Source organism: Alternaria rosae (assembly GCF_020736505.1).
Source record: "Alternaria rosae strain MPI-PUGE-AT-0040 chromosome Unknown BKA58scaffold_1, whole genome shotgun sequence".
Taxonomy (NCBI): Eukaryota; Fungi; Ascomycota; class Dothideomycetes; order Pleosporales; family Pleosporaceae; genus Alternaria; species Alternaria rosae.
Window position 1 is genome coordinate 2,789,854 of NW_025763570.1, and position 24,633 is coordinate 2,814,486.

Sequence of the window (24,633 nt, forward strand, 5' to 3'; positions counted from 1 at the left end):
GGTTCCCGCGAACGGTGGGAGAAGTCGACAGCACGCCAACTCTCTCCACAGCGCGATTAGTGGGTCGTGGGTGGAGGCGGAGAGCAGCACGTGAAGCCCACGAAAGCCACTGCCGCGCCGTGTGACATGTATGTGATGCGCTGCGGAGAGTTCATCGGAAGGAAAGGTTTTCCTTGCGAGCCGTGTCGTGTTGCATCTCGGTCGATATTGTCTAGCAGCACTGTTTGGCCGTATAACCAGTATCGTGCTGGGTTGCTAGGCAGTCGCATGACTCGTATACAGTCAGTGCGTTGTGTGAGCATACCAGTGCACTGATACACCAAGGTCTAGACGATAGCACTCGACTAGTGAGAGTCTCGAATACAACATGTCAGCAGCCTTGAACAGCCTACGCCCCTACGAGAGGGCTTGAGAACAAAAAAGATTCTTCTAGAATTCTTTTGCATTTGCTTTTGTGTCATAGAGTCCAGCATGAGCATTGGACTACTCCTCTCCCATGGCCTCTATAAATCTATTATACCAGATACCACCCAGGCCGTAAACATGCAAAATACGGAATTGCAGCCAAAGCAATGGATATCGAGCTTAACGCGCAACGCCAACAAACGAAATAATGAATCAAAAAGAACCCAAGCTAAAAAGGCACTTGTCGAGCAATCCATGAGCGACTCACCGCAAGCAAACGACCCTACTTACCGCTCCGATCGATGACCGGAGCAGCGTTTGGCAGCGCACTCAGCAAACTGCCTTGTGCGAATTCGTTGTTCAACGATAGGTTTACCATGGGGCCCTTGGCTTTACTACCATCCATAACGCCCCTACCCACCATGTCCTTCCCCTGCGAGTAGCCGGCTTGAGATAGCAAACCGCCTCCAGTAAACGCCTTACTGTCATCCTCTGGAGCACCGAGATGGTTGTTTTGTGTATACGCAGCCAATGGCTCGCCACGACCCTTGAGCGAGCGCGTACGTTCGTGGCCACCAGCGGCTCGCGATGTACCTGGACGACCGGCGCGCCAGTCTGTTGACGAAGGGACCTTGATAGCTTCCTCGATCGACGTTGCACTTTCGACCAACGGTCCGGCACCGGCTCCTGGGTTGTAGCCTTTGCCCTTGTTAAGATGCTGCGGCGGCGGACGGTACTGGGGTGTTAGATCAACCAAAGGCTCGGGCATGCCAGGTACACGCTTTGAAGCACTACGTTGGAGATCGCTGGATGCCCGCCGGTGATGATTGCTGCGGACTGAGGTATTGCGCTTCAGACCAGAGTCGTTGGACGATACTTGGGCTACACGGCCCATGTTGTTCAGCAGAGACGGTCCTTCTGTGAACGGGCCTGACGGCTCACGAGCCTGTAGAGCGGCTTGACGTTGCGTGTAGCTTCGCCCAAGAAGGCCACTCGAGGCAAATGCCTCTTCGCCTTGCTGATCAACACTTCGACTGCGGCCACTGGGCGGTGAAGTGCTTTCTGCGACCAGACCGCTCTTGCTAAAAGCGGCTGGGGGTGGTTGCTTTACCCGTATGGACTTCATCCGCGAGTGCATTGCTCGACTATCGAGCTTGGAAAGAGGTTTGTCGTCTGGGAACTCTCCCGGTTTGTGAACTTCAATCTCATCCAAAGTCTTGTTAAAACTGTCCATGTCGAGCAAGGAAGAGAAAGCACCAAGCTGATAATGCGACCCAACTGATTCTCCTCTTGAATGCGACGACGTCTGTGTGGCTTCGGCAGTCCCGGATACATTGCGTTGCGCATGGGTCTTCTTCTTCAAACCCTCACCCTTCTGGTGTTTGAGATACCAGCTCCGCCAAGTCTGTAATGCTGTGTAGAACGTGTTCGCTATGTTTCGGTCGTTGGTACAGAAGAAGTGGACATACTGCGATTCGTCCGCAAAGATGTTGGACTTTTGCATACTTTTGACGGCGTAGCAAATCTTCTTTGGGGGCTTCACCCGTGCGAGCTTGGACTGAGTCACCGAGTAGATGTCGTAGTCTGTGAGAGTGCAGATGTTTTCCTGGTCCTTTTCCTTTGTCTTTTCGTTCTTGGCCATGACTAGTTGTCCATCCGGACGAAGGATGAGAAGTCGTTTACTCCACTTGCCAGGTCTCGATGAGTATTGGATGAAGCACGAGGCACCCTCTGGTCTAGTGTCAGGGACCTTGTACGAGAGCAAGCTGTCTTGGTCGATACCGTCGACGTCAGAGTCAATAATGGTGAGTTCGTTTTGATTGTCGTAATCCCAGGAGTTCATCACATCTCTCACGTACTCGTAGTTGCGAAGGGGGCGTGTGATGCTCACTTTAGTGAAGAGCTCGGAAATGACGGCTGTGCGAACGTCGATGGGGTCTGTGAGCACCGTGGCAGCTGACTTGATTAGATCGAGGGGTGTGGTGGTTGGGGTCACAGGGAGCAGGATGCGCTTCTCGTTGCACACGACTTTAACGCGCTATCACAGCTGTTAGTCGTATGTTCGTGTTTGACGAATGATGTACATACTCTATCGCCAGCATTCACAGCAGATGTCGGCGCATCGATGCCTAGAACGATGCCACCTCCGCCGGGTCTGATAGTTTCCTCCTCTCCAAGATTAAGACTCAGTTGTGGCGGAGCTGGTTGTTGCACAGGGGCATCTAGGCCCAAAGCCTCATCCTTTCTCCTCTTGAACATTCCGAATCCTGTCTCCTGCTGCCGCGGTGGCGATACTGGAGGGGACGAAGACGGAGCTTTTCGGGCCTTCTGCTCAAGCTTTGTGAGGGTCGCCTGCCGCTCCTTCTCTTCGAGCTTCGCCCTGCGAACTCCCTCTTCCCGTTGTTGAAGGACCTTCTGGTTCTCGGCCTTTCGTAATCGTCTGCCACGTTCTTGTTCGGCTCTTTGTTCTTCCCGCTGCCGGCGCAGGGCCTCGGCTTCTTCCATCTCTCGTTGAGTCTCTAAGCGCGCAGCTTCCTCCTCTTCGTGTCGCGTCCTTTCGATTCTCTCCAGCTCGGCCTGCTTGGCCTGCTTCTGTGCGCGCGCCTCTGCCTCATATCTTTCTTTGAGCTGTCGCTGTCTCTCCTTCTCCCGCTGCAAGACCTCTCTCGCGCTGTCATCACCTCTGAGCGACTGCTGCCGCGGCGCGTTGGAGACAGGCGGTGAGGCCTCTGTTGTGCGGGTTCTAGCGGTCCTGGGCCGACGCTGGCCGGTGTTTGCGGAATGCGACGATTGGTACGGCGAACTCAAGGCACGGTTCCGGGGTGTAGAGGGCGGTAGTTGCGCGGGAAGGGGCGGAGGGGCATCCTGAACCGTGTTCGAGCGGAGTGGTGGGGGATTCGGGCTGGTCGCGTGCGAGGTAGTTGGTCGGCGGTGGTAGCGGCTCATGCTTCTGCTGATGGGCGCATCGCTCTGGGGCTGCATTTCGGACACGGCCGGCATGGGAGGCACTGCTGGCACGCCTGGCACGCCTGGCGAAGTGTGGTCCTGTTGGTATTGACCTGGCTGCTGCGTCTGCTGTTCTTGCGCCCGCCTCACACTCCTATAACGGGACATCTTGGGGGCTGCCGCCGCCGACGAGGGTATTGTTTCGGTGGCCATGTTGTGCTAGGCTGCTGTGCGACACGACTTTGCGTGCCTGTGCGACGACAGCTAAGGGACATAGGAGACAGAGGGTGGAGGGCATACACCAAGTGAGGGGGAGCGGCGCAGGGAGTGGGAAGAAGCAACAGGGAGCGACAGGTGCACACGGATACTCGGCTGTTTAATTCATGAGATTCCAGTACCTAAGTCCAATCACTACGTCAAGCAAGCGACCCAGTCTTGCACCATCGCAATGGAGGTGGTCCTCTCAGGGGGACAAGGTTGGCTGGACTCTTACTTGATGCAGCAAGGGCGGCCGTTGTGGCGCTAACAATAGCTGCGCCGGCTCAGCTGCGTGTTTGGCCATGCCCGCCTAGCTGTTTCGGCCAAATCTAGCCGCACACCCGCCGCAAGTACCGCCCTGCCGCGCATTATTATTACACGTTGCCATGCATCAGCCACAGCAGGCCTGTTTGTGTAGTCTCCCGGCTTTACATTACCAACAATTTCGGTACTGAGTATCTGACAAAACGTGGAACCTGCTTCACAACACGCTGGATCTTGGAACGCTAGTGTTCCTCGTACTGTAATCTTGCAGCAACTTAAGAAAACATGAACGACAGGTTACGCTAGGTGAGTCTGAAAGTTATCGAAATGGAATCGATAAAGCATCATTCAAAAATTTAGTCGGAAGCGCAGAGCACATCCAAAGGCAAAGACCAGAGAAAATCCTCGAGAAACTAAACAAAACTGTGAAGAGGATGTTGTCGAGTTCGATGACAGTACCTAGGTATCTAATTCTCTCGCAATGAGCGTCCTTGCTGTGTTTGCATACGGCTTCCCTTCACCATGGAGGTCTCACCCAATCACCTAGGTACCTGAATATATGCCACTAGCCAATTCTACGCTCGGTTTCGGTGCTGTTATCGCAGTCTCCCACTCCAGCTCACCCCGTCGACAAAGTCTCCTATGGACTGCCAACCTAACAGATATCGAGATTGTGATCCCCCGACAGAAGGAATGGCAGGTGGTCGATGTCGAAGGACTGAAGGCGAGAGAAGAAAGTAGTCTAAGTAATGCAAGTGCGAAAGCCTGGTTGTCACATTTGTAAATTTTGAGATGGTACGCTGGATCTAGAAAACGAATAACATGGAACAATGGATTGACAACATGACAGGTTCCTCGCCTTAAACCACGAAACAGCTCTCATCATCGAAGACGACACTGATTTCGACACTTTCATCCGCCACTCTCAGATCCCTCTCTTCTTTATCTATACCCTCACAGGCTCGTTTCCTACGCAGAAGCTTCTGGCCATTTTGTACTTTCGCCTACGCCGTGAACCGCCGGTCTGCCGCCATGATCATATCTGCCTTTTCAAAGGAACCAGAAGGTGGCAGTTCGGCATACGATGTTGCACTGTTGAGCGCGTGTAGGGACCGAGATTGGAAGTGTTGGAGTGTGTCCCCAGAACTGCTTCATCATGGGCTTGGGGAATTGGAGATATCTAGGGCGGACACAGGTGGTGAGGAGAACGAGGAAGAGAGACGGGGGACGTGGAATCTGGGTTGTGGGGCTAGGCATGGGCAGTTGTGGGTTGAGGAGACGGATGGAGAGATGAGGCGTCTGGTCAAGGAGAGTGTGAGAAATGCAGTTCAGAGCGGAGAATGTCCGATTGATGCGGTCATGGAGGAGGGGAGCTGGATGGGATGCGAATTTGGAGAATGTGGGGCGCAGTCTTGATACTGCTTGATCACCCTTCACCTCTCTGATGATACCCACTGGCTTATAGACTCATCTTAATGCCTGATCACCCCATTCCAAGGAAAAACTGGATACGGCAGTCTACACTGGTTCCAAAACGAAAGTCAGCGAAGTCTTCACGCATTGTAAACTTCTGGAATGTTAACTTCTTTTCTCTGCTGTAGGTGAGCGTTCAATTTCTTTTCCTTGCAATGAGGTGTGGTCACAATCATAGGCCTGGCCAGATGATCTGGTGATATCAGAATACCATGCCAAGGTACGACATCACAGTATTGATAGCAAGCGCATGCGTTGATACGTAGATGGTGACGAGATCCCAGACCCCGCCGCTTTTCGAGGCTTTTGCAGCTATCTCTTATATACAGATAGCCAACTGTACCCCGTGTCCCACGTTAGAGGTATTTTCGTTCGTGCCATCCAGATATTCAAACGTCAATGATTCGTCCAAAATCGCACCGTACCCCAGTAAGATAAAAAAAAACTAAAAATCTCCACTTGATATCTTACAAAGATCGCCTATGAAGGAAAAGAAGAATGGACGGGTATCCAGAAGTGAGAAGTGAAAGGAGAATGCAAGGAAAGAAACAAGAGCGATGCAGGTCGCAGTCGCCCGACTCATCGCCAGAGGTCCGCCCTTGAGGCCCGCTTCTCGCGGCCCGCATGGCTCATCCAGCTGGCGCGTGGGCTGGGCTCTCTGCCACCAAGCGAGTTGGAGTAGCCGTGTCCGAAGCCTCCACTAGGCGCCATGTGTCCTGCACTTCGTGGTCTTCCATCGTTGTCTGCAGGCACGGCCAAGAAACCTCCGAAGCCGTTTGGTACCACAATACTTTTACGAGCATCTCCGCCCCATTGGGGTCCGAGGCCCTTGTGTGCTGAATAGCTGCTCAATGGTCGACCAACTGATACTGATGCTCGGCGTCCCTGTGCCTCAGGCGGCATGATGGATGTGAAGATCCAATCTAGCTCATCCAGACCCTTGGAGTAGACTTCGAGAGGCTGATTGAACATTGGCGGCGGTGCTTCGCTGAACGGTCGAATCGGTGGCGCGAGTGTTAAGACCTCTGGGAATTCGGGATCGCGCACGTAGAGCTGTCGCAGCGCCGGCATGCAGTTCGCAATGAGCGAGTTGGCTAGGTACTGGTAACACGATGCACTTGGTGGGTAGGCTTGGTGGGCGGAGCTAGAGATGACCTCGAAATGGAGCTTGTGTAGCGTGTACGACGTCATGGGTGGTATCGGGTCCAAGGGAAGAGAGGCAGAAACTGTGGCGTTGTATTCGAGCGTCCGTAGGTTGACTGCTGCCTGCAGAATGATGTGGAGGGAGGGTACAGGGATGCCACCGCAATCCTTCAATATGAGGGTCCGCAGTCTGCCGCTGCACATTGGGTTGTAGAGGTACTGTGCGAGTCCGTTTGCGGTAACACCATGTGCCTTGGTGAGCTTGAGGGTTTCTAGTGCAGGAAAGTTGGGGATTCCCGGTGCGTCGTGGAAGGTCGAATCGTTCAGCCACGAGACGCCGGTGATGGTGAGCTCCTTCAAGTGAGGCAGCACGCCGAAGACCTGCCTCAGAATGCTGGGCTCTATCTGGATCTTGTTGAGCTCGACCGAGATAAGCTCCTGCCAGTAGCCCTGGAGGAGCGTCTCTAGCGACTGCTCTCCGCCTTCGTTGTACTTCATCTTCCGGATGTGTGGGCAACGCGCCTGCAGTTCCTGGCGCAGCAACTGACACGACTGATCGCCATTGTAGAAGCCGTCCGGGAGGTCGATGAACTCGATGTTCGGGCAGCCCGACACGGTTCGCGCCAGGTCAGCCTTGCACGCCTCACGCGTCATGTAAGGGAGCTTGATGAAGCGCACGCGCTGGCCGAGGTATTGGTTTCCACGCACACTCTGGCCCAGCTGCTGCAGTCGGAGCGTGGGGGCGTCGATGTCATCGCCGTTTCGCGACTTGCGCCGGCGCTGGTCGGCGTAGACCTCCTCGAGCTCGCAATAGTGGACGGCGTCAATGCGAATGCTGTTGTAGCTGGAGCGCGTTAGGGGGTAGCCTGGTGCACTGAGCATGTGGGACTTACAGTAGACCTGCAGCGACACCGTACCATTGCCGCTTGGTCAGGGCACAATGGGCCAGGTCGCGCATGTCACAACTCATGCAGCCGTCATTGCCGCTGTCCTCGCTGCCGTCGAGGGATTCATCGGCCGAATGCGGACATACTTCTTCGAAGATGCGGCGGAGGACCTTATCGGGAAGGCGTTGCGTCTGGTCGGGGCCGTGGTAGTCATATACTGCGGGGGCGTAGAGGTCGTTGCGCGGACGCGACTCGCTCTTCTTGGAGGCTTTTTGGCGGCGGAAGCGCTTGAAGAAGCCCATGATGCCTCGCGATGAACTGGAAAGGTATTAGGGGACGGATTCCATGTAGGCGTCGAACATTTGCTTTTGAGGTGGTGCAGCGCAGTCCGTTGTTTCAAAAGTGGAAAGGTGAATACTAACTCGCGTCCGTTGGCAAGCTGCGGGGAAGATGTGAATCCCCGTTGCCGAGAAGGCATGCTTGGATTGGTAACAAGCCTCAGCCAGACCCAGGTAATTGCTAAAGCCGCAATGCAGGTGCAAGGTCCCCGGTACGTGGAAGCGGGCCCGGGACGAAACTGAAGAGCATAAATGGCAAATTGCAGGCGGATTGCGGAGAACAGTCAGTCAGTGAGGGTGCTCGAGCTCCTATGGACAGAGCAGAGGGAGCAGCGCGTTTAAGGGGCAGGTCCAAGCAGTAGGAACTTCCCGCAACAAAGAATCCAACGGCGCGCTGACAGGGCTAGTGCTTGTTGTACGTGTACGTGTCAGCAAGGCTCGAAGATCATCATCCTCCTGCCCCCGTGCTATTACTCGGCAGTACGAGCAGCGGGCGATAATCTACGCGTCACGTGAGCATGGCCCCAGCTCCAGGGCTCCGCGGGAATGGGAAGATCGCCAGGGGTTCCCGGATGGCGAGCCCAAGCGGCATGGGCGGAGGGGGCCACGGCGATATTCTGCATGTCTTGAACTTATGTTTTAGGTACAGAATTGGCGTGCACTACTACAAGAGCGACTACTTCGCGGCCATGTCGTCGAGGGCGGGATGCGCGCGGCGTTAGAGGCGGACTTAGAGGCGCTTGACGCCAGCGACCAGTGCGCGCAGAGCAGCCCCGTTGCATAAGACGGAGGGCACGTCGCGCGGTCAAGATGGGCCAGCTGGCCAGTTGGACCCTGATTACGCAGTAGTCTCCGTGGCCCAAAGCGGCACGGCGAGCAGCAAAAGCACAACTCGAATGCAGCACGCCGCTGTTCAAGACGAGCACACGCGGTATCGATCAATATCACCATGGCGGCACAACGTGGCACGGTCGAGGCGCAGCACACGCGAGAGCCTCCAGCAGACGCGTGGAACATTGAATGAGAGGGCGGAGAGTGTTTCAGATGGGTACAGACAGCTTTGCCGAGCGGCTGCGGGAGCTGCTGTCCGCCCTACTCGTGGCATGGCCTGCTGCACGCCGTCCTGCGTCTGGAAATTTGGAGCGACGACGTTGAAATTAGCTTTGCTTCGTGACGTTGCAAGACCACTGCGGGACAAGTAATGGTAAGAGAGACGTCAATGGCAGCATCAACCAGCATAAAAGCCGTGAACAGATTGCAATTGCAGCACCGTCACACTATATCCCACATCGCTCTGACATGCCCGGCACTAGGCGGACTAACGTCGAGCTCCCGCCAAGATCTGGAAGTTGTGCCTTAGCTCTGCTATCCACGTCAAGAAATCTGCCCGGGATCATTGCACGGAGCCTCAGGTCGTCCGTCCCCATCTCGTAGCATTTGGTTTCATCTCACCGTATCCTCCGTCACCTCGAGGCTCCGTTTTCCTCTTCACGCCCTCACAGCTTGCCAGCTGTTCCCCACTCCTCTTCACCATTCACCTTGGGCTCCCCGCTGACGTACTCGCCCGTCGCGCCTTCGCTCTACGCCGAACCTCGAGCCTCCTTCCCCCACAGACCTCGCCCGCCGGAACCTCAAGAATCTCAATTGCCAGCGTGACCTGAGATACTCAAGGATACCAGGCTAATCTTGACCCTTCCAGCAACATAGATATGGCTTCTCAACCCACCCCCAGCCCCCAGGCGGCCAACCTGGACCGCTACGTTGTAATCCATGTGGCTACCACTTGCGACGAGCACGGCGTATATGTCACCAAAGACTCTGCCGAGGTCATTGAGCTCGGTTGGATCCTGCTCGATGCAAAGTCGTGCGAAGAGGTACGTCTGTCAGATCCAATGCAGACCGAAACCGCTAACTCAACAACAGCTGCATCGCGAGTCGGTCCTCGTCAAACCTGTCAATACGCCAATCACGGCCCTATGCAGTAAGTTTGCTCTTCACCTCCATGGTCCACAATCTGTGCAATTTCGCTGACGTCGAATCCTGCACAGCCAGCTTGACGACCCTCACATGGGACCAAGTTCGTAACGCCGGCTCCTTCCGCGACGCTGTCGACCGTTTCGGCAATTTCTATAATGAACATATCGGACCCAAGAACCTCGAGTTCGCGTTCGTCACACTAGATTCGTGGGACCTCCGCGTCCAGCTGCCTCGCGAAGCCCGCGACAAGGCCGTCGTTCTCCCTCCTTACCTCCAGCACTCTCGTACCTTCGACCTGCGCACAGAATACCAGAGGTGGCAGGCACACCACCCAGAGTCGCTTCCATTCGGCTCCAGCGCCCTGACAAACATCTGTGCGGCGCTTGAGGTAGAGCCTGTCCAGTCGTCGGCCCCCATCAAACACAACCTGCCCTTTCACTTGCAAGCCCTCGCGCCCGCCTCGCCCCGCCGGGCCATGGAAGAGGCTGTCACGCTTGCTCGTGTGCTTCGCGGACTTATTCGCAAGTCGCAACCACCCCAGGATCACCCTGACGTTCTAACCAAGCCCATGGACGCCCGCGCCGACGTTCGCGCTTTCCTGTCGGAGCGAAGCAAAGTCCTGCACATGAGCGGCCTTCCACACGATACTACTCAATCCGAGCTGGAGAGCTGGTTCACCCAATTCGGCGGACGTCCTATTGCGTTCTGGACTCTGCGCACTCCGGACCAGCATAAGCCCACTGGAACTGGCTTTGCTATATTCTCCTCCCACGAAGAGGTATGTACTGCATTAGCAATCTTCGTTCTTCCATGTGCTAACATTGAATAGGCTGCCGAGTCGCTCTGTATGAACGGTCGCGCGTTGAACGAGAAGGCCATCGAGGTCTCGCCGTCCTCGAGCCGGGTCATTGACCGCGCTTCCGACATCATCGTTCCCTTCCCCCCTAGCAAGAACCGTCCTCGTCCCGGTGACTGGAACTGCCCCTCGTGTGGCTTCTCCAACTTCCAGCGTCGTACCGCCTGCTTCCGATGCTCTTTCCCCGCCATGCAACAGGGCCCACCAGGTGGTGATCCCATGGCTTACGGCGGTTACGGATATGGTGGTCACCCTGGCATGATGGGTCCCCCTCAACATCACATGGGTCACGGTCACGGCCACGGCCACGGTATGGGTGGCGGCCACATGCGTGGAGGCACTGGCGCTGTACCCTTCAGGGCTGGAGACTGGAAGTGCGGTGAGAACGGCTGTGGTTACCACAACTTCGCAAAGAACACCGCCTGTCTCCGCTGCGGTGCGAGCCGTGCAGGTGCTGCTGTTGTGGCTGACTCTGCATTCCCTTCGCCCATGGACACTCCTTCCGGCTTCGGTATGGGCCCTCCCTCCATGGGTGGCACTCCCGGCGGCGGTCCTTACGGTCCAGCTGGCTACGGTGGCGGTGGCTTCCCAGCTCAACAGTACGGCGGTCCTCCGAGCTCTTACGCTCTGCCATCCGGTATGGGCGCCGCTAGCCCTTACCCTCCTATGGGTGCGCAGTACGTGCCCAACGGCGGCATGCACTCAACCCCTTTCGACAGTCGCTCAGCTGAAGCCGCGTTCTCTTCCGCCGACCCCTACCCCAGTCAGGGTGCCGTCAATGGCGGTGATGGCCGCAACGATCCCTTCGCTTTCCTTTCGAGTGGCTTCGGGTCTCTTACTATGAACGACGACCGCCGCAACGTCTCTAACCCGGCGAACAAGTCGCCGGCTTAATTCACTTCCGTACAATAGGTATCGATCATCTGGAGCGCGGATCTTGCGGTGCAATTTGATATGGGATGGTTTCTTCGGACAGGCTGGCGTGGGCAAGATTGGCTTTCGGGGAGTTGGACAGCGTCGGTCGATTAAGAATTTGTGGCATTTGCAGGCTACCTACGGCTCGGATGCGTATAGACGGAAAACCTCATTTGACGGAGTTCGATACCTAGGATGGGGGTGTTTGGGGATCGACTTGCATTTCATTTCAAAAGCGGGGCGGATGGACAAAAGTACAACACGGACGGCGGCATACCGGCTTGCTGGAGCTATTGGATTCCATGGTCGATCATTTCGTTTGATGTCTAGGCTGTGAGCTTCTCTCTCCATATGCCTTGCTTTTCTCTCTTTTTCTACCTGATCCAAATTGAACACATCGCTTCGGCGATCAAGGCGCGGAACAAGAGGCAGCTCCTTAGCCTCGTGTCTTTTGTACTTGTCATAGAATTACCTTGCTTATCTGCCCTAATAATTTCCAGTTCATCTTGCTCTTTCCGTGTCGGTCATGCTTGGTGGCTTTAGTATACCCGCGCCTTCAGTTCATACATCGATGATTGCGAGAGCTGAGGAACGAGGAGGGACAGCCACACGTGGGAAAGGACTTAGGGGCATCGATGGCTGGATTCACAGTTGTTACCAGGGACCGGGCTAAAGCGAACACAATCTCTACCACGGTTCAATACTGGATTATCGCCAGCAACCTCAAACGTAAAAATCGCACATCTAGCACAAGTACACATACCTTTGGTCAGTCTACATGCTGAGTTTGTCTGGAAACGGCGAACTATGCTGTCGTTCGGCTTCGACTAATCCGCTTCCGGTCCGGTGAATGTGTACCATGTGTTGCCATCTAGACAAGCCAATACGATCGCGCCTAATAATCATCGGAGAGCCTGATGAACGAGTAAGCCACCAGGACGAGCCAGCCATATGGTATGTCTTATGCAACCAGTTGGCACTGAAAAGTGATGTCGTTATACGTTCGTCGCGCAAGGACCGGACTTATGGCTGCAAATGGAGGTGGGTTAGCCAATCGAATCGCTGCAGTTTTGAATCAGCGTGACAGGAACTCTTTCGCTCCGTATGTGGAATTTCGGGACAGACCAGTCACGTGCTGAAATACAACTACGACGCGAATCCTGAGTTACGCGCTGCTCCTTTTTACAAAGACTTAATCCCAAATTCCTGGTGATGTCGAGTCACTAGGTCACACATTCCACTCAGGCCTTCCAGATTTGACTACCCCTCTTGACCAGGCGTCATATGGGTAATAACTCTAGTTCCACGCCCTTCGGGTGCATTCGTCTTGGATTTATGCCCGTCAGTGCTGGCAACCTGCCGAGAGGAGACCATGACCCACAGAGCTGGCAAACTGCACAAGAATATACCCAACATCGAGCCTAGAGCGGACAGCAAGCCCAGGTAGCTTTTTGAATACGTAAAGTCAGGCGACGTTGCAAGATGTAATGCTTTGAGTCGTAAGCCTGTCACGACGAGTATCCTATAAGGACATTAGTACACCGCTGACCGTTGACCGAACATTACTCACAAAGCCCCAGAGTCTATCATGGATATGATCCCAAGCTTTTGAGCTCGGCTCATGTGAAGTGAGAATATATCGGGTAGTGGTGAGCCAAGTATAGCAAGGTCAAGCACTAGGGCAGATACCTCGATCGCAGTGAATGAAGCTATCTGATTCCCACAAGCTCCTTCGCTTAGAGGATTCCACTGCGCGGCTAGTGGACGACAGATGAGACAGGTCTCAAGCACGGAAGCAACACCGTGCGCTATGCAAAGACACAGAATTAGGACCAGGATGTAAAGCAGCGGTCTCGCAGGAAAGAATATCTTTACCAGGAAGCAGCAGCCGGACACTCGTGTTAAGCAGCCGCAGATTGACCAGAGCACTTCACTAATAACGAGAGACTTACTGCGTTAGAGTTCGATACGAAGGGTTTGGAGACTCAAATCACCTTTGCTGCCGCAGCTATATTCTGATCTGCCAGGTCTGCGAGATGCTTTCCTGCACCTTCGTCGATTAAGGCCCAGGTTGTTTGTGCAACAACGAGGACACCCACGATAAAAGCAGCAAAGAGGCAGCCATCGCCTGCAGAAACATTCTTTCTTTGGATGCGGAGCGAAGCAATCTGTGGTGCAAAGGACGCGCATGCGACTCCCACTAAGAGCCAGCTTGTAATGATGGTGGTTCTGGCAAGCGGAGTGAGCAGCGTCATTGTAGAGACTTATAAGTAGCTATAGCACGTTATAGCTTAAGTATTGTATCTTATTAAATAGCTTATAAAGTAAGCTATATATTTCTTTTATCTAAAGTCTTTTTTATGTTACTTAGTTAAAGTATTATAGTGTGCTTAAAGTTTAGTTAGGTTTTAGTAAAACGGTTCTACTCGCTTATTACCTACGTTATATGTAGTTGTAGTTTAAGTCAGGTCTTAGCAAAAGTGCGTCACTCACTATGCACCTACGTTATAGTCTTAATGTTAGGCTTCGCGCTACTGCCTTCGCAGATTCGGACAATCCAAGCCCGACGGCGAAGAACAACTTTTCTTCTACAACACTATCGACAACTATAGAGAATATCTAAAAGTCAAGTCCTGTTTGTCTGTAACATCAGCACCAGCCTCGTATACTGTGACAGTCGACTCTTTCTCAAGTTTGTCCCTCCTCTTGTTCTCACTCCATCCGTGGTACCAATAGTACGCCATAAGCAAGATAAGAAGAACCCAATCCACCACCGAAACAATCAAGCCGGCAGTATACCGAGGCGCAGTATCCGTCGTCCACAGCTGTGGGAATCCAATACAGCCAGAACAGTAACCAACAAAATACATTGTATTGACGACGGATCTCTTCGTGTTGCCCCGAATATTAGACGCGTTCAAACTCATGGTCAGCGAGAAGATACTCGAGATGCAAGAGCCGAGCCAAGCCGCTATGATTATGGGCCAGCCTTGTAGAGGTAGTACTAGCAGCATAATACATCCGGCCAGGGGTATCGAAACGAGTCCGATGATGACAAGAGAACGTTTCTGGGGCCATATCAAGCACGCGGTGATTCCAATCCATATGGCTACAATCTGAATCGCTCCTGAGGGCGATCCGTGCAGTAGAGTGTCGCCAGACGTATAGCCGAGTTGTTTGATGATCAAAGACGCGAACTTTTAAGAAGAATTGTTAGTACGAGTATGGCGTCTTCAAAGGGCTGACTTACAGTAAGCACTGGAGCCGGAGCAGTGACGAGGATACCGAAAGCAAACGCAGCATATGTCTTGAAGTCGAATGCAGCCTCCTTGAGTTGTGCCATAGAAAAAGATGTCTTGTCGCCGCCGTCGTGATCTTCAGAGAGCCGATGACGAGCAGCGACCTTCTCTTCCGCGGTCAAAAACCAAGCCGTATCAGGACCGTCGGGCATGACGAAATAGAAACCTACTCCGCAGAGCGAGGTGAATATCCCACAGACAAGGAACATAAGTCTCCAAGATGCCAGCGATGATTTGTTGTGTTCTCCGATGCCGTACATGAGTAGAGAGCCGACGATTTGCGCAAGAGCATTGCATGTAATCCAGCAACTATTACACATTCTGTTAGCTTGCCGTCTCTGTTCCTCTTTTCTCGCGACGTACCCTATGCGTAGCGCATGCTCGCTTTTCTTGTACCAGATGCTTGTAATGGTGATGAAGGCTGGACTGACTGCCCCTTCTGCTGCTCCTAGAAAAAAGCGCACAGCTAAGAACTGATGGTATGTTTTTGGAGCGGCAAGGCACATACAGACTGCGCCCCAGACAACACTGTTGGAACTTAGTCATCGGATGCATAATCTGGCGATGATGGATTTACATCGTAATTCCAACGAACTTAGACAGTCTGAAGCGGCTCATGAGGTAGATGAACGGGAATTCAGAAGCAAGCTGTCCAACGTAAAATATGGAAGAGGTCCATGCGAACTGGTTGCCCCTCAAGTTCAGGTCAGTGATAAGACCATACACTGATGCATAGCTCAGGCTCTGCTTGTCTAGATCTATTCATTTGTCAGAGACATGTTCCTTGGTCAGGGATCCTGATCTTACACTGGAAGAAGAAAACGAAGCACATCTGTATCGATCGAGGTTATAAGCCTGTGTCGTCGCAAAAGCAGCACTGGGAGGGTTACCATTGGCAAAACTACCATATCAGTCTTTTTGAGGACGCGTTTTTCCAGAGCCAACGTAGCGAGATCTTCAGTCTCTGAATTTGACTGCGTGTCATTGGTCAAGGCAGTATCTGGCTGTGCCTTCTCATCGCTGGCGATGTGATTTGCCATGTTGGCGTCGAAGGCAAGTACGAGATTGACGAGAAATGTTAGAATCTGTTGAAGTACAGTCTTAATGTCCAACAAATTCAAGGTTCTGGTCACGACAAGTAAGATATATGGATAGTCAGGATAAGGCGTATCGTCGCTATCAGGCTACTTTGCCGAACGTTGGCAGGGATTGAAGCCGCGCGAAGCTAGACGCTGCCTGTGCCGAACACAAGTCACACACGCGATACTATCTGCCCAGTGAATCATGGAGAAATAAATGTGCCGCTATCGTATTCGGCATAGCGCACTGACCACGACGGTATGCGACGATACATTTCCACACCTGTGGTGCCGGAACACACGAAGTTTGGTTTTGCCAGGAGCTTGGAATGCGGGGAGTTATCCACAAAGCTAGCAGCTCACTAGCTAGAAGGGCCTACTTCTCAAAGATAGCACATATACCCGATGCTAAAGTATGACTCGGGTCGGGTATCTGTACCCTGACCACGCGTGAGCTCCAACTTTCAATACCCGCTCGGATGGGAGACGAACAACAGCACGGAGCAGACCCGTTCAATATCCACAATGCTCGGAAAAAATCAATGACTATCAATTGAGTAAGCAGAACGGCAATCCGGCGTGATCTGGTGCCTTAAGACAGTAGAAGTGATATCGGCTCATTTTCCTGGCTTTCATCACCCATTTTCCGCTGTTTCTCACGCATTTGTTACCGAGCATATTCCTTGACGCCATGGTATCTGCATCTTCATACCACGGACAACTGCTTAAGCCGTGGACACCTCCAGCACAAAAAGCCTATATCTTCACCAATGTCAACCTAGTGGATGTCGAGGCCGGCGTAATTCACGAGAATGCTACTGTCAAATTGTCCGGAGGACGAATCGAAAAGGTCGAGCTTCAACACAGCTCCAAGGGCATGCTCAAATCGTCCAATCTTTCTGACGTTGCGACACGAGTCGATCTTCGAGGAAAATACCTCTGTCCGGGATTGTTCGATTGCCATGTCCACATCATTGCAGTACCTGGCGAAATACAATGGCAAGATACTAAATCTCTGAACCCAACGACATCAGCCTACAGACACGCGCATGTTTGTAAGCAAATGCTCGATAGAGGCTTCACCACAGTAAGAGATTGCGGCGGAGCGCAATTGTCTCTCAAGCAATCGATCGAAGATGGCCTTATCCAGGGTCCTAGATTGTTTATCGCGGGCAATTTCTTAAGCCAGACAGGCGGGCACGGAGATACGCGAGGCTCTCATGACCACTCAAACATTGAATGCTGCGGCGGCGGCTCATCAAATTTCCCATCCTTTATTTGCGACGGTGTACCAGAGTGCTTGCGCGCAACTCGCGAAAACATTCGAACCGGATCCGACTTTATCAAAATCATGGGGGGAGGTGGTGTTTGCAGCCCGACAGACCGTATCGACAATGTTCAGTTCACATCGGAAGAAATCAGCGCCATTACAACAGTCGCCATAAACAGCCAGACGTATGTGACTTCTCACGCGTATACCCCGCAATCCATTCGGCAAGCGATGGAGAACGGGGTAATGGGTATCGAGCATGGTAACATGATTGATAAGGAGACAGCAGAGTTGATGGCCCAGAAGGGCGCATATCTCACCCCAACTCTGGTAACCTACACTGCGATGGGCGATGAAAAGTTTGCTGGATACATGCCAGCCGAGTCCATGGAGAAAAATTCGGAGGTATACGTGGCAGGGCTGCGAGGTCTTAAAATTGCTGCGGACGCTGGGGTAAACATATGCTACGGTTCTGATCTTCTCGGACATCTCGGCATAAGCCAGCTCGATGAGTTCACCATCCGAAGTAAAGTGCTACCTCCTCTGGCAATCTTACAAAGCGCGACCATCACCCCCGCCAAGATGATGCGGCAGGAAAACTTTCTGGGGCAGATCAAGCAAGGCTTCGCTGCGGATTTGCTGATTTTGAACGCAAATCCTTTGGAAGACATATCGGTTTTGGCACAGCCGGAGAGAAATCTCTTGGCTGTCATTAAAGACGGTAGAGTGTGTACAAGTAGATGGAGCTTGCTTGATGAGGATGCTCACGAGGTACGGCCGTTTATAGAATAAAGTTTATCGGATTCCTTAGATCGAATCTGATGTCTTTGCCTGGAGTTGTGATTTTGCCCGTGCGATACATGATGGTCAGAGTATGCTCAACCCTGACCATAGGTAGTCTGCCCGGTGTAGCCTCCAAGAAGCTGCGTCATATCCAGTACGTCTAGCCGGCCGTCATCCCACTCAAATCCTCGAGGAACCTCTCCTTGAAAAGTTGATCCGTTGAATGCATCGAAGTTCCAGTTAGCATTTCCCTGATTAAGCCAGCGATAGTCCAGAGTGTCAAGCATGTTGTTATTGGGGCCGGCTTCGTACATGGGAGGGCTTTCGTGAGCGCGTATCCCAGAATCGCTCGGCAGAGTTTCTGGATCGAGTTGAGAACACAAGTTGTCCGGCCGCGGTTCATGACTTCTAGATGACTCTTGCTCTGACATCCAGTTCACCCAAGCTTGATATGAGGCCGTTATAGATGTTGGTTGCATGGAGCCTCCAACTGAAAGCCCGCCTTGACCTCGGTATATTTTCTGACGCAAGTCGGAAGCAAGTCGCCTGAGTTGCTCAATAGTATGAAGATCCGACGAAGCTCCACGGCAGCCTCCATGTGCCATGTAACGTAACATGTCAACGCCATCGTCTATGATTCTGCTCGTCTCGTCTCCGTGCTGCAGGATACTATGGAGTATCAATATGATCAATGCTGCAGCTGAAGCATGATGATCTGTGAACGAGAAGCGGCAGAGCAAGTTATGTTTCTTCAAGACCAGTATTAGCTCAATCGTCGCCTTCGCAGCGTCGACGCAGAGGGTCGCAAGGTCCGTCCGACTTTGAGGCTGTTCCGGTGCGGGGGTTGCAGAGTCCGATAAAGCTTGAATGCGTTCACGCGAGACTTGGAGAAGGGAGGCACGGCCCATGAGGATCCATGCCCAGTGATAGTGTATATGCAGGTGAACGGTTGTACGAAAATTCCGTTCGCTAGGAAGCAGGTCGTTGGGGTGGAGATTGGAGAAAAGCTGAGATCGCCACTCCTTCAATTGTTCTGACAGATCTTTGATGCATGGTGGCTTCGATTCGAGAGGACTTACGTGATCGTCAGCATCGAACAATCGCTTTTGAGGCCTTCGCTTACATGTTTTGCACGATTTTCGAAACGATACGCGTTAACTTCAAGTATTCAACTTGATGCTGCACGTTCGATTGATATTCGAGGTTGTCCAACGACGGATGATATTTAGGAAAGGGTGCATCGATCGCGTCTTCTGCGATGCTAGAAGGCCGACCTAAAGCAATACTTGTGCGTCTAAGACAGCATTAGCTGAGGTCAATCGTAAGAAAGGATGTGCCATACTTGTCTATAGAATAAACACTCCACCACAAACGATTGCGAACTTCCGTAATTCGAGGATCTAATGTCACGGCTAATGTCTTGCGGTGCAGCCCACTGGCAATTGACATCCTCATAGCCATTCCAAGGTAGAGATAGGACGTGTCTGGCAGGTTGTATGGCAACTTGTACAGACCTGCCAGTAGACACACTTGGACTCCCTTCAGAGTGCATGTGTCAATGACCCTTGGAATAAGCTTCTGAGCACTGTCGTAGAATTTCTTTCCAAGGTCTATAGGAAGCGGGTCGTTGGATGTAGGTCGGGATCTCAAATGCGCAAATTGGCTACCGAAGGCAAAGACAAGCAAAGCGAAGCAAATAAATGCATCGTCAATTGCACTTCCGGATGAGGTGCCGGAGTAATAGCTGTTGAGAGTAGTATAGAACCACTCTCTGTCGCAATAAAAGAACGTTGCTTCGACGTAATAGAAGAACGTGGAAACAAGGAATGCAGCGATTTCTTGAGGAGGGAACGCCTTCATTGCCTCGATTGACTCTTTACTGTGAACAGGCGGTGGCCTGACGATGTTGGCCATTTCCTAACACGGCGTTAATAAAAGCAACCTCACTGTTAACATTAGCTATCGGATATACGACATACCAACGAGCTTCGGTTGGTTGAATCTAGGACCCTCTTTCGGGTAGTGGAATGCAAAACATCTTGAACACAAAGAAGGAAACTCTCATTGGAACGGAGACCAGTATATTCTAGACGAAAGTGAGCATATAGAACGCAAATGTATTAATGTCACACTCAACACGTACGGGTCCGATCGAAATCCTCTACAATCAGAATAGCATCTTCTGGTTCTACGCTGGGGACCGGTGACGGCTCACCAGGCGATCGCGCTCCACAGTCCGACCTCGAGTCTGTTGGGCTTTTCCCAAACGAAGTCTGAACCGCTTCTGGCGCAGCAAGTGAGACATTACTGTCTGCGGAGCGGCCCAAGACTCTAACTTGAGCTGTCGGCATCGAAGAGGGGGTTCCAACATCCTTGTCTTCATGTCCAGAGCCAGGAGGATGTCTGTCTATCTGCTGGCCGTCGACAGCGGCATTTGAGCTGGTGGCGGGAGAACCCGACGCTTGAGCTGCATATAAATCACACTCTTCACCCTTTTCCACACACCTCTCGCAAGCACCTACATTTCGTGCTATGCAGCGGCTCTTGCGAGCCCTACAGACTGCGCATCTGCATTGCGTGTCAGTTGCCACGGCGAGAGATTGCTGTATCGCAGAGCCGCAAGATGAGCTGATCACTTACGCGCGTGAAACTCGAACTCGAATGTCATCAGGTACGCGTCTCAAACGCGGATTGCGTGGCATGGCCAGATGTTGCCGGAGTACATCGCAGCCTTCCTGTTCTTGGGGATCGGAGTTTGCGCAAGTGCCAATGATCAGGTCGACACTTCCCCACCCGGCCCCTTATCACACGGACCGCTTGAGATCATGCCGAGGCAGCGTGCAGGGTAAATCCCTGCTAGCTTTATCAGCGTCGATTCGGCTCGCTTATTGTCGCCAACGCCTCTCGGGTATCTGCCATCTACAGCGGGTATGTGTTCCCTTCTTCATCGCAAAATGCTGTCTCCATACTTCCTGGGAGACTAGAGAAAATTTCCCCACTTTAGGAAGTCTCCCCGCAGATTGATAGTGACAACTGAATCAATGCGGTGGGAGATTACGATGATGTGTAACTAGCGCTGTACTTGTCCATGACCCTTTCTTGTGAGCATGAGTTTGATACACATTTTCACCCTGGGAATATAGCGAACTTGAGATCGTGCAATCATGCGACTATACGCCGTTTTTCATCTAGTTCTTACCATGGGGGGATGCTGCTTTGCATCAAGGCCAACGGCAACAATAACAAACGGTACCGTCATCGGGCGTTCGCTGCCAGAGTTTAGTCAGGATGTCTTCCTCAGCATCCCATATGCGGACCCCCCTCACAGATTCAATATTTCGATTGGTCGGACAACTGAATTCGACGGTGCTTTTGATGCCGGGTGAGTAGAACGCTCATTCAATTGCCACTGACCTAAGAACACATACAGCAACTATTCCACGGTCTGTCACGGAACAGGGTCTCCCCCCTCAGGTTCCAGATTCAGTGAAGACTGCTTAACACTAAATATAGTCCGTCCATCTTCCACGATAGCTAATTCCAGCGAACATCCGGTCGTAATCTGGATTCATGGCGGCGGATTCTGGCAAGGCAGCGCCGCAACACCTACGGAGAACGGAAGCTATATTGGTATGCCCTTCGTTCCTTTCGCGGAACTAGCATGACTAACATTGGCCGTCATTAGTTCAGCAGTCTGTCGCTCAGAGCACGCCAATTGTGGGTGATCTAAGATTCCTGAATGCCACCCTTTATCGTATGAGCTTACTAAAGGCCTCTATAGATCTTCGTCTCCATTCAGTATAGACTTTTGTTTTACGGATTCCCTTCAGGAGATGAACCACATTCTCTTGGTGTAGAGAATCTTGGTTTGCTTGACCAGCGACTTGCTTTCCAATGGGTACAAGAAAACATCGCTGCATTCGGTGGATCTCCTTCGAAAGTCACCATCATGGGACAAAGGTTAGCGGGTCGCTTTATGCATGCAAATGATATGCTGACCTTAAGCAGTGCTGGTGGCACTAGTATCCTCCAACACCTCGTCGCATATGGAGGTCGAGATGACCACCTTTTCCGAGCAGGTAAGCTTCAATCTTCTTTCAAATACGATACCGATGATAACATCTCTAGCCATCGTTCAGAGTGGCAGCTTCTACGACGTGCCATGCAACTGGAATATATCATCCATTCGAGAGGCTCGTTATCAAACGTTTCTCAACAAGACTGGTTGTGAAAACTTCTCGTGTCTACGCTCACTCGACAACGACATACTTTTCAACGTTTCTTTACAGCATTACGACCAATTCCTACCTTCTATCGATGGTAACTTTATGACGGCACACCCTGTGGAGTTGTTCAATCAAGCAAAGCAAGTCTCTGTTCCACTACTAATGGGTGGTAAGTTTACACTTTCGCTAACAATAGCGAGTGAAGTAAGCTAAGAAAACATCAGTGAATGACGATGAGGGCAACATTCTTGTCAAGCCCGGTTCCAACACAACAGTGGACATAGAGCAGGCGCTGATAGTTCTAAACGGATGTAAGTCATGGCCCCGTTGCAGACATGATCGATTGGACTGATAAGCTTCAGCAAGCTATGCAATCCAAAGCTCCGCGTTTAACAAGCTTTTTGAATTATACCCGGATGATCCAACTGCCGGTGTCCCACATAACACTGGCCCCGGCGTGCTACCCACTGGATTTATGGATAAAACGGTTCGTCCTACTACATTTGAATGGAGCTCCTGCTGATACCGAACCCTAGAGCTATTTGATCTTCGGCGATGCGATCGAGCACTCGGTTCGCCGTTGGATGACAGGGCTATATGCGCAAGCTCGCAACCCAGTCTACAGCTACAGATTCGCTCAGGTGACTTACGAAGGTCGACAAAATTCGAATCAACAAGCTGACCATACGCATAGGTTCCCTGGCATTCATCTGTACTCTTTGGAGCAACTCACAGTTCTGAGGTAAGTCGACCCATCAATTCGTACCCTCTCACTCGCATCAACGCCGAGACTGACGCGCAACATAGATGAGCTACGTGTTCGGTAAACCTGACGGTCCACGGTCTTCCGATGCCCGCCTTGCTCAACATATGAGTGGAGCGTGGGCATCTTTCGCACATAGCCTAGACCCTAACTTTGGAAACTCTAGTCTGCATTGGCCGGACTATCGAGTCGCAGGTCAAAACATGGTATTCGTGGCCGATGAGGAACATGTAGAAGAAGACGTGTATCGCAAGCAAGGATTGGCGTTTTGGACTGAGCAGAGAATCCAAGGTTGTACCGCACTGAGGGTTGGATTCTGAGCTTGTCCATAGTTTCTTGCGGCAACGCTCGGAGCTTTTTGTCCTTCGGAACAATGGACGGTACACAGCAGAAGAGTCTTTACTTTTACTGAGATACGTATGTACTAGAGGTTTCTTTGTGACATTCATGAATAACGGACAGTTGTGCTCACGCGTGACAGAAAAGTAGGGTTGATGACGATTCGCTGCGCCATTTGCTGCGCCTCTTTGGTCGCACGGGTTCCGCGGCACGCCGGTTTAAATTCACTTTGAAGGATGATCACTACTTCAACTATAAAATCCCAGCAGATGTGATGTATCTTAGCAACAAGCTAGTATTGCATGTAGTTAATTCTTTAACCGCTTTCTAAGGGGCAAGATTCCTTAGCGCTATTTTAGTAAAGAAGACATAGTGACGTTACTTAGGTTATAGTGTGCTTAAAGTTTAGTTAAGTCTTAGCAAAAAGGTTCCACTCGCTTATTATCTATGTTACTTCTTGACGCGACAGCTTTCTATATTACTAGTAAATTAAACAGGCCAAGGTGCGCAGCGTGAAGCTTATCATGGTCCGTAGGATTCTACCAACAAAGGAAGGTTAGCCAACCACATAGGTTTCATTGACGTTGTAGACGCTGCTAGTTGTAGATGGACGTCGCACGACCACATGTATCCAAAAATGTCCAAATACGGCAGACTATACTGTCTGGCGGCTTGAGCTGATCCGCGCTCGGTCCGACAAGACTACTACCATGCGTTGTAGTCTGCGCACGGATCTGGATGGGAACTACAACCATCCTAGACGCCATTGGCCGTGTTACAGCCTTCCCAGTACAACGCGGCTGATGGTAAAAGGTGGACAGCATTCCGCAATACGTCGCCCGCACTGATTCGACGCGTCGCATTGTTTCCTTGGACGCGAAATGAGCGCATCCACCCCTGTCGCTCATGCATTGGACTCTTTCCCAAGCTCCACAGTATCTCCGTAATTGCAGAGTTCCAGAGTCTCATAGTAGCCATCTTCGCAGATTGCCTTGCACCCGATGGCCGTGTTCTACATTCCGCTGAGGTCTCCCTCTCCACATAGGATTACAGTCATGTGTAAACATTTTTCAGCACGTCGGATGTTTCGGGTCAACAGGAGCTGAGTACTGTGGCGTAGCGCGTGAGTGACGCCATGTCCTGAAAGAGATCCTGGGCCGTTCGTAATTTCGTATCCGGTAATATTAAGCAGCGCTTGTTGGTCGCCACGCAGGCTCGGGTGCCTTGGTACCATCCGTACGGTCGCTTTAGAATGCGCCAATAGAACGATCCGCCTCGAAAGCTTGAGAATCTTGAGGCCTAATTAGCCTTGTCAAGGAGTAGACTACGAAAGTTGAAGAGGTTGCGATCAAGCATGGCGGGCGATCGGATAACGCCCGAATACGCGAGCGACCGTTTCCTGTAAGTCGCAG

General features: G+C 52.1%; 8 protein-coding genes across 8 annotated transcripts; 3 read left to right on the forward strand and 5 right to left on the reverse strand.

Moving 5' to 3' along the window:
- Positions 1-495: 495 nt before the first annotated feature.
- On the reverse strand, positions 496-3,883 carry BKA58DRAFT_18157 (uncharacterized protein). Its single transcript, XM_046165400.1, has 2 exons — positions 2,494-3,883; positions 496-2,443 (listed from the first exon to the last, which is right to left on the reverse strand). The coding sequence occupies exons 1-2, from the start codon at positions 3,562-3,564 to the stop codon at positions 689-691; spliced, it is 2,826 nt and encodes a 941-aa protein (XP_046031237.1). The 5' UTR covers positions 3,565-3,883; the 3' UTR covers positions 496-688.
- A 1,724-nt stretch (positions 3,884-5,607) lies between these two features.
- BKA58DRAFT_18321 (F-box domain-containing protein) lies at positions 5,608-7,785 on the reverse strand. The gene is made up of 2 exons (XM_046165424.1): positions 7,383-7,785; positions 5,608-7,333 (listed from the first exon to the last, which is right to left on the reverse strand). The coding sequence occupies exons 1-2, from the start codon at positions 7,676-7,678 to the stop codon at positions 5,926-5,928; spliced, it is 1,704 nt and encodes a 567-aa protein (XP_046031238.1). The 5' UTR covers positions 7,679-7,785; the 3' UTR covers positions 5,608-5,925.
- A 1,638-nt stretch (positions 7,786-9,423) lies between these two features.
- Positions 9,424-11,441, forward strand: BKA58DRAFT_434121 (uncharacterized protein; the record flags this gene model as incomplete). The annotated part of the gene is made up of 4 exons (XM_046173244.1): positions 9,424-9,588; positions 9,638-9,695; positions 9,763-10,469; positions 10,521-11,441. The coding sequence occupies 4 exons, from the start codon at positions 9,424-9,426 to the stop codon at positions 11,439-11,441; spliced, it is 1,851 nt and encodes a 616-aa protein (XP_046031239.1).
- Positions 11,442-12,584: 1,143 nt separating this feature from the next.
- BKA58DRAFT_446956 (uncharacterized protein) lies at positions 12,585-13,743 on the reverse strand. Its single transcript, XM_046174209.1, has 3 exons — positions 13,457-13,743; positions 13,033-13,331; positions 12,585-12,984 (listed from the first exon to the last, which is right to left on the reverse strand). Exons 1-3 carry the CDS (start codon positions 13,715-13,717, stop codon positions 12,723-12,725), a joined length of 822 nt encoding a protein of 273 aa, XP_046031240.1. The 5' UTR covers positions 13,718-13,743; the 3' UTR covers positions 12,585-12,722.
- A 246-nt stretch (positions 13,744-13,989) lies between these two features.
- Positions 13,990-15,857, reverse strand: BKA58DRAFT_425934 (membrane transporter). Its single transcript, XM_046172948.1, has 6 exons — positions 15,652-15,857; positions 15,569-15,593; positions 15,339-15,519; positions 15,125-15,289; positions 14,713-15,070; positions 13,990-14,659 (listed from the first exon to the last, which is right to left on the reverse strand). The coding sequence occupies exons 1-6, from the start codon at positions 15,799-15,801 to the stop codon at positions 14,069-14,071; spliced, it is 1,470 nt and encodes a 489-aa protein (XP_046031241.1). The 5' UTR covers positions 15,802-15,857; the 3' UTR covers positions 13,990-14,068.
- A 362-nt stretch (positions 15,858-16,219) lies between these two features.
- On the forward strand, positions 16,220-17,945 carry BKA58DRAFT_18443 (amidohydrolase). Its single transcript, XM_046165444.1, has one exon. The coding sequence runs from the start codon at positions 16,532-16,534 to the stop codon at positions 17,900-17,902; it is 1,371 nt and encodes a 456-aa protein (XP_046031242.1). The 5' UTR covers positions 16,220-16,531; the 3' UTR covers positions 17,903-17,945.
- Positions 17,946-20,639, reverse strand: BKA58DRAFT_18446 (fungal-specific transcription factor domain-containing protein). Its single transcript, XM_046165445.1, has 6 exons — positions 20,534-20,639; positions 20,037-20,461; positions 19,873-19,979; positions 19,236-19,810; positions 19,017-19,187; positions 17,946-18,967 (listed from the first exon to the last, which is right to left on the reverse strand). Exons 1-6 carry the CDS (start codon positions 20,593-20,595, stop codon positions 17,989-17,991), a joined length of 2,319 nt encoding a protein of 772 aa, XP_046031243.1. The 5' UTR covers positions 20,596-20,639; the 3' UTR covers positions 17,946-17,988.
- An 824-nt stretch (positions 20,640-21,463) lies between these two features.
- BKA58DRAFT_434125 (putative extracellular lipase) lies at positions 21,464-23,202 on the forward strand (the record flags this gene model as incomplete). The annotated part of the gene is made up of 10 exons (XM_046173245.1): positions 21,464-21,523; positions 21,587-21,610; positions 21,675-21,853; positions 21,902-21,972; positions 22,022-22,288; positions 22,344-22,430; positions 22,482-22,606; positions 22,656-22,760; positions 22,814-22,861; positions 22,927-23,202. 10 exons carry the CDS (start codon positions 21,464-21,466, stop codon positions 23,200-23,202), a joined length of 1,242 nt encoding a protein of 413 aa, XP_046031244.1.
- Positions 23,203-24,633: the final 1,431 nt, after the last annotated feature.